This window comes from Prosopis cineraria, unplaced genomic scaffold (genome assembly GCF_029017545.1).
Source record: "Prosopis cineraria cultivar Desert tree isolate PC_DT_omini unplaced genomic scaffold, ASM2901754v1 PC11, whole genome shotgun sequence".
In the NCBI taxonomy this organism is placed as follows: Eukaryota; Viridiplantae; Streptophyta; class Magnoliopsida; order Fabales; family Fabaceae; genus Prosopis; species Prosopis cineraria.
Genome location: NW_026555342.1, coordinates 23,591,180 through 23,600,359, shown reverse-complemented (window position 1 = coordinate 23,600,359; position 9,180 = coordinate 23,591,180). Strand labels below are relative to the sequence as shown.

General features: G+C 27.1%; 1 protein-coding gene across 1 annotated transcript; it reads left to right on the top strand.

Moving 5' to 3' along the window:
- Positions 1-3,277: 3,277 nt before the first annotated feature.
- LOC129285088 (transcription factor MYB82-like) lies at positions 3,278-4,502 on the top strand. The gene is made up of 3 exons (XM_054920635.1): positions 3,278-3,511; positions 3,724-3,853; positions 4,049-4,502. The coding sequence occupies exons 1-3, from the start codon at positions 3,352-3,354 to the stop codon at positions 4,428-4,430; spliced, it is 672 nt and encodes a 223-aa protein (XP_054776610.1). The 5' UTR covers positions 3,278-3,351; the 3' UTR covers positions 4,431-4,502.
- Positions 4,503-9,180: the final 4,678 nt, after the last annotated feature.

Below are 9,180 nucleotides of genomic sequence, written 5' to 3'. Positions count from 1 at the left end.
ATGGAGAAAATCTATCTTGTTATATTTATTAGTCATATAGTTTTCTAATGGAAAACTCACTTTCATCAAATATGATGAAGAAGAACACATTAATTCTATCAAAATAGTTAAGGAAACTTCTCTCTTGATAACCATAATGTGAAGGGTAAAAAAGAAAACAACATGCTCTTTATTGTTTAAAACAAATCATCTATATTTTTATCGTGTCATTTACCCCTTTTTTTCTTAAAGAAAAGCTTCATGTTCAAATGTTTTATTATTTTTTTAAATTTTTTTATTCATAGCAAATATACAATATATCCCTTTTCATTCTCATACGTCGTATGTCTTCTTCATCCATTTAATTGATCTAAGGAAACCTAGCCCTAACAAAAAATATGAGTTAAAGTTCAGCTTTTAATAACAAATATACATGCTTTTATAAGATAAATATTTGATGCAAAACTAAGGGGCTCTTATTACAATAAATTCTTCTGAAATGGCCTTAAATGCCATTCTCCCTTGATTATTATCACTTAAAAGCTGTTCAAAATCATATTATAAGACAACTTTGGTGGCATTTTGTTCTCCCAAAATAAAGATAATTTGAGAAAAATAAGGCTTCATAAATGGTACTTTCCAATATTACCCTTCAAGTAAAGAGAAAATTAAAATGATATTATAACATAATGTTTAAGTGTGTAAGGGTATTTTTAAAAGTTTATAATTTTATTTTGAAACTAGTTTATAAAAAATTGAAATAATATTATAATATAATGATTAAATATATAGGGACATTTTTGAAATTTTATAATTTTGTTTTGTAATGTAATGATATTTTTTGGTTGAGGTACAAATAATATACCAGCAGGAGCAAAATTAAATTTAAACCATGTACTAAAAGTAATGAATAGAATTATATAAATTAGGTTTTTTTAGATGTTCAAGGGTTGAGAATCGAATTTCAACCACCCGTTTAAATAATAACGAGACCACAACCACGTATATTAAGTTGATTTGTTAAAAAAATTTAAACAACAAATTAAATATATAAAGGTCAAAATTATTTAAAACTATATGAATAATTTTAGAAAAATTTAGAAAAAATAAAATAAATGATTCACTAAAAACATGAGAATTAAACCGCTACAACAAATATTAGATCTAAAGTCCTCGATGTCCAATTATATATATTTCTTCCCTCTAACAAATCTATATCCCAACCCCTTGCCTGGATCTAATTTAGTGATTGTCATCTCTCTCCCTCTTTCTTCCTCTTCTCTTGTTCCTATTTCAATCAGTAAATTAAAAACTAACACATTAATGGGGGCAAATTAGATAATTGCTCACTCTCAAATATACATAAGTCTGCCACTGTATGGGAATTCTTGAAAGGGTCCATTTCCCCATTATATTATTATCCTCATTTCCTTGAAAGCCTTCCATTTACATCAAAACTAACCTAAAAGGTGAATTTATGAATAAATCAGAAACAATAATAACACAACTTTAACCAATAGGCTAAGTCTAGTAAAAATGACTAGTTCATCATAATGTGGTGTTCAAATTCTAAGTAGAAGAAATGCTCACATTTAGTGTTTGATTTTACCTTGAATAAAAATGTCTCTAATAAGAATACGTTATAAACTACAATAATAATTATAATAATGCAACTTTAGACTCATATATACAAAATGCACATGCAACTTGTGTATAGAGAAACATGACCAGCTATGCCTGCTCTTCATTCACTTCAACTTTTGCGAGACACTCTCTCTCTTCCTTTATTGATTGTCTCAAAATTAAAGATTCCTTTTTGAATCATGAATCATATTATCAAACTAAATACATTATTATATATTCACACTGCATGTGTTATTATAATTATATATTACTTCATTTCAACATGTAAGAGATTCCTATATGTTTACGTTTTTTTATTAATTGGATAATTTCTTATCCAATGCCTGTTGAATAGCAGCCTGTTGATTTATATGTATAGTATTGTAGCAGTTATTCCTTAACGTTTACAGACTTACAAACATAATAATAGTAATCGGAGTTTAAAACAAAACTACAATTTGATATTCAAAGTCTATTTATAATCAGATTTTTCAATTTAAAATTTCACGCTTCTCACATTTCTTGAAATGAAAAGATAGACAAAACCAGGTTATTTTCTGGTTTCTTTGTATTGTCCTTCATCAAAAACAAAAAAAAAATGTACAAATTAATTTCTAAATTTAAAATAAATGAATTTATATTGCGCATTATAAACAAAAAAAGATATCATTAAAATAAAGTTCTAAAACAAATGTTGTTTAAGTCAGGTGGCGGAATGGAAGTGACTCATTCCGAGGATTTGAATATTATATAGATAGAAAACAATTATATTGAAAAAGCTATCAAAATTGAATTTTATGTCTCAATATGATTCGACTGATCAATATGAAAACCAACATCCATTTTAACAGTATTTTAATCTTTTAAAAAAAAACTCAAAAGAGAATTTGAAAATATACTTTCAAAAATAAATGAGAAGGTTATCTATATTAAACTTGGTTGAATTAGATATATATTAGGTTTGTCATTCTATCAAAATAATTTAAGCTAACTTGATGAAATTCACCTTAATCTTTTAAAATATATAAAACATTTTTAACCAAATTTTACCTTCTAATAACTTACTTAACTGTCTTCAAACTGACATCATATTTTTATATTTATCCTTATTTAATATATTGGTTGACTTAGAAGTAAATATAAAATGATTTATTTATTATGAACATTTTTAGAAAAAAAATACATTAATTATGTCTTGAAACAATAAAAATGTTTTGCATTTTTTAATGAAGTACCTTTAATTCATTCTTTAATTAATCCATGTGAGACCTTTCTTTTAATATAATCTGATAATCTATCCATTTCTAATTTAAACTTGATATAAGCAGGAGAGAGTAGTTATATAATATATATATATATATATATAACTTGCAAATATATTTTCGAAAATAAATGAGAAGGTTATCTCTGTCACATTTAAAGTTTAAACACATGATACAGGGGGGGCAAGTGTATAGTTTTCTAATACTATACACACACACACAAACATAAAATAAAAGAGCTATACATAGCTGTTTTACTCTATGTCTCAATTCATGAGTCATCAATCCCGTGAACAAAGTCTCATCATTTTCAACCACACATCATCGCCAGTATATATCTCTCATGTCGATGAGGAGCTTCTTCTCCAACGAGAAGTTAAAGCATCTTTTTTCACAAAGTGCCCATACGCACAACAAAATCTTTCTCTTTCACTGTCACATATATTTCTTGTTTAAAAGGTGTTGAGTGAAAGTTATATGCTTAATAATGGCTGCTTCAAACATTCATTATCCTATAAAGAGCAAATTAGTGAAGCCAGTTGAAGCCAACAAAAAGGGAGCTTGGACACCTGAAGAAGATACCAAACTAGCTGAAGCCATCGCAGTTCATGGCGCCAAAAGGTGGAAATCGATTGCAGCTAAAGCAGGTATACGTATTATTACTTACACAGTTCATATACAGGGATAACGAAACTTTTTGTCTCTAAAATTTGTCTTAGTTATTAATCTGATCTCTAAAGTTTAATCTTTATCAACCAAGTCTTAGCAAATTTAGGGATGATATACATCTTGGACGTGTTATAATTTCTACGTCGGTTTCTTGATATGTACTGATTCTGTAGATGAAAATTATCAACAGGTCTTGATAGGAATGGTAAGAGTTGCAGGCTAAGATGGTTGAACTATCTGAGACCAAACATCAAGAGGGGGAACATATCAGACCAAGAAGAGGATTTGATACTTCGCCTTCACAAACTGGTCGGAAACAGGTCTGATCACTTGATATACGTATGTTGAGTCTCACATCATAAACTCTCACGAGAAAAGAGAGTTTTACAAGTTCAAGATAGTTTCCCATCTAACTGGATGGTTCTTTGGGACGTGAGCTTTCCTTTTTAGGCTTGTGAGGTAATTCAGATTTTTGATAAATATATATATATATATATATATAAATGTTTTGCTAGGTGGTCTTTGATTGCTGGAAGGTTACCAGGACGAACAGACAATGAAATAAAGAACTACTGGAATTCTCATTTGAGCAAGAAAATGAAGCAGAGAGAGAAGAAGGAGAAGGAGAACCAAATAGAGTGTTCATCGTCGACAAGAGATCATCATGAGAAAGACGAAAGACTAGTAGAGGTGATGGCGGAAGAGAGTAATAATAATGATATTCCTGCAGAGGCAACATTGGAGACAACAGTGGAAGAAGAGAATCCAAATGAAGAAGAGGATGAACAATATTCGTCCAAGTTCTTCAATTTTGATGAGAATGATGGGTTGTTCGATTTTTTGGATGAAGGTCCATTGAATTTGGAGTGGCCTAGCAAATTCCTCGAATTCAATTAGCTTGGCGTAAGTAAATAATGTATGGGGTTACTTCTGGAGCCAGGTCATTAATTAAAATCTTATTTACTATTATCAAATATGTATTGGCGATGTAATAATCCTTTTGTTATAGTGATTTCGTATAGCTTCATTGGAATTTGCTCATCACCTTTGTGACGAAAAGGAGTTAATAGATGGTAGGGTTAAATAGTAAATTAACCGTTAAACTAGAGGTTCAAAAGTATCTGACGTTCTAAACTTGTTTTCAATGCAATGTTCTTTTTCAACATTTGAAAACTATGTAATAAAATCCTTATCATTGACAAAAGTTAATTTTGACAGATAGTTAATCAAAAAATTATAAAAAATAACTTCAAGAATCACAGAAAGGAGCCAATAAAATTTTTTTGTCCTTTACTATAAGTTTTTGGATTCTTACACTACAAAAAATATGACTTTTGGCGACAACTTTTAATGGCGACTAAAAAAGTCGCCGCTAAAAGTGGACTTTTGGCGGCGACTAAAAAAGTCGCCGCCAAAAGTGGACTTTTGAAAAGTTACCACCAAAACTATATTTTTAGCGACGACAAATCAAACTCGCCGCCAAAAGTCACTTTTAACGGCGACTGTGATTTGTCGCCGCTAAAAGTTCATTTTTGGCGGTGACATTTTGTCGTCACCAAAAATATTTTTATAAAAAATAATTTAAAAATTAAAAATAATTAATATAATTTACTTTTGGCAACGACCTTTGTCACCATCAAAAGCATTTTTATAAAAAAATAATTTAAAAATTAAAAAATAATTAATATAATTTACTTTTGGTGGCCAAAAGTATTTTTATAAAAAATAATTTAAAAATTAAAAATAATTAAATAAAATTATTCAAAATATATTTATGAAATTAAATTTCTTATTTTATGTATAGAATTAGAAATAAATTATATATAGGAACGTGAAATAAAAAAATAATAGTTAAAGTGTGCTAAGTTTAATTATTAAATTTTTTTAATTTTATATTATTCATAATCATTTTTTAGACATATATAGCTCTTTTTTTTTTAAGAATTATGTTATTAAGCTAGTATTTTAATATGATAAATTTAAATCTTAATGGGTTATTACTTCAATTATAATTAGGTTAAGTTATACATAAATTATTACTTACAATCAAATACATAAATAGCATTAGGAAGTTAAAGTTGTACAAACATCGTGAGATGCTAATGATATTATAGACTACTTAACATATTACACACTTTATGCTTAGCTTGATATATATATATATATATATGGTATTTATTTCTTCTACTGAGCTCTAATGACTTTTGGACAAGGATTTCATGTAATTCCTCCTAGTATATTTAGGTTTTCATTGCTATAATAACATTTTATAACTAATTATTACCAAGAATAATATGAATAACTACTCAAATCTACCTTTCTATGAGATTGAAGATGATTAGATGTTAACTAGATTGATCACACAGAGATTCTTGTAATTATCATATATTGCAAAAGTTATTAGTATTCATTTTCAAAATTATTCAAAATGACTATTAACAAAATTTATGTGGTTAAAATTAATTTTTTATTAAAATAATTTTTTAAGATATTGAAAAATTATCTATAAAATATATTTTTATTAAAAGAGGGGGAATATTTAGTTATTTTGAGAGAGGATAAAAATTTAATCATTTAGTTTATTAATTTTTGAGAAAAATATGGAGAAGAAAAAAGTAAAAGATATTTAACATAAAATAATATAATACATATTTATAAATAAATTATATACTTAATAATTTTCATTTAAAAAATAAAAATATAATTTAAAAATTTATTACAATGTATATAAGAATATTATTTTAATATTTAAAAATTGTTTATTTTAAGTTCATTTTCCTAAAAAAAATAATATTTATTGGTAAAAAATAATATTTTATTAAAATTATAATTTAAATATTCATATAAATCATTTTGTCATATTAATAATTGAAAATAAAATAAAATATATGGATATCTTTTTAATCATATATTATTTGATATATGTGTATGCAGTTACATAATATATATTTAATTTTGTATATAATAATTGCAGGTACATTTCAGTTCAACTGGCAAAGAAGGGAGGCTTAAAGCTTAGAGGAAGGAGAGGTTAAGGGTTCAAATCTTAGCTTTGTCATATTTCACAACAAATATGTGACGTGGCGCATGGTGGTGACATGGCGCGTGAGGTTGTTTGAGAATGCACACACATGACAAGTGATGTGGTATGAGTTGGTGGCGTGGTACATGAGGTAGCTTGATGGGGCATACACGTAGCTGGTGATGTGGCACGAGATGGTGACGTGTCACATGAGGTGGCTTGAGAGGAAGTGCACATGTATCATGTGACATGGCATGAGATGACTAGGTGATGTGGCATTATCTCTTGAACACAAGACTGTGACGTGGCACAAGATGGCAAGTGACGTGGCATAATCTATTGCATATATGGTAGGTGATGTAGCATTACTTAATGCACACGTGACAGAGTGATGTGACATAAAATAAATTATTATTTCTTAAAAAAAAGTTTTGGCAAAGTCTTTTTGGCGGTGACATTTGTTGCCACTAAAAAGACTTTTAGCGGTGAAAAGACTTTTGGCGGTGACATTTGTTACCCCTAAAAGTATACTTTATATTGTCGCCGCCAAAAACTATTAACAACGGTTGCTATAGCAATGATTTTTAGCGACGGAAAGTCGCCGCTAAAAACTTTTAGAGGCGACTTTTGGACTTTTGGCGGTGACTTTTTGTCGCCGCCAAAAGTTAATTTTTTGTAGTGTTATCTGTAATTTTTGTATCCTTAATTCTATTTAATTTTTTTATTTTTTATTATTTTTTGATTAATTAATAGTTAAAATTAATTTTAATTAAAGATATACGCGATATTATCACCCACCCACATGCCTTTTTTTCTTTAATTTTAAATCATCAGAAGGTGCGGGTGGGCATTAATTAATTATCTACAGCTTTCATGGTCAAACTAGCTAGCCAATCATCAATATTAAAAAAAAGTAAGATTTAGATTCTTAAACTTTTAATTCTTTTATCTGACTAATTAAATTAAGATAAATGAATTTTAATTTATTAATACTATTAATAATCAAGAATTTATTATAGAATAAATAATCTATAAAATATCTACTAATTCACGTCTCATGAATTAATTGCAAAAAAGTATTTTGAGTTTATAAGTTTTTTTCTTATTAAAAATATAATCATATCCAACGGAGGCCATTCTAGTTTCCAGCAAATTTCGACAACTTTTAGATTCCCAAAATACCCCAAAAAAATTCTCACAACCTACCTGATTATAAAGGTGAGTAGGTTTCACCATGGAGTGTGTGTATGCCGTAATTAACTTCATTGTTTAATTTGACTATCTTTTGGGACAAAAAAGAGGGAAATGGATTTCTACTATACTCCTGTAATTCTAATTATAAGGAAAAATTTTAAAATCATACTCTCTCCAATTCCATTTATAGGGTAGAGAAAATATTTTTTTTAAGTTTTATTTATAAGTCACCTCATTAAATTTTCATCATAAATTTTTTTCATTTGATCTTCTTCAAATGTTGAAGAGAGAAAGTATGTATATTTAATAAGGTTAAAATTAAAAAATAATTAAATTTCTATACAGAGTTAATAAATTTTAAATTTTTTTCTTAATTCTGATAAAATACATTAGAAGTGTCTTACAAATAAAATCAGATGAGTATGTTCTAAATATAAGACAACTATTTTTAATATCGTTTCTCATTACATTAATTATTGTGGCAAGCTTATATTCCCTCTTGTCTTTTTTATTAATCACATTCTAAAAGGTATTTTGTCCTTTATACTAAATCATTTTCCCTTATTTTTTGTAATTTTTTATGCACAATTATGAAAATACTCTCCAACAAATTCTTCAAAAAAGTATAATATGTCAATTCCCAAAAAAACTTTTCCCACATATTAAATTACTCTTTTTTAAATTTAGGAGCAAAATTGAAAAGTCAATTATTTTTAAGATAATTTTATTATTCCAACTAATTCACTTTGATTATGGTAAGTTAATTAAAAGTGACTTATAAAATGGATTGAAGGGAGCGATTCACATCCACTTTATTATAGTCATTAATTTCAATAAAAGGCAAAATTAAAAAGTTAAATATTTTGTATAAGTTTAAGGATATTAATAATTCCTTAAGAACCGTGAAAATAATAAAGAATGATTATTTTCTCTCTTTTTTGCTCTGTCCAAACAAAGAATTAGTGTATTTGGATTGAAAGATTTTCAAATGTTATTTTATGATAACTTTTTTATATTTAGTGTCTAATCATACCTTAAATATAATTATTTTTAATATGATAATACTTGTGAGTAACTAGAAAAAATTAGAGGTTGTCTCATTATGACACCTTTTCACATGAATGGTCATACCTCTTAAAAATAGTTCATCATGAATTCTCTCAATGTAATAATCACGTACGTACTTCCAAATAATTCATGAATTAATTCTTTGAAATTCATACATTTTCAAATGATTAATGAATCCTTTCCCTCTTGTTTTTGGCTATAATTAATTAATGAATCCTTTCAAGAGAACTTATGAAGCCTCAAATCCAAGTTCAATATAGTCTTCTGGTTCTAATTATAATTCATGTCCGTTAACTTTGTTTAGAATTTTAATAACTTTTTAATTTTATGCCTATTAAATATACATATTTTAACAGTTCAATT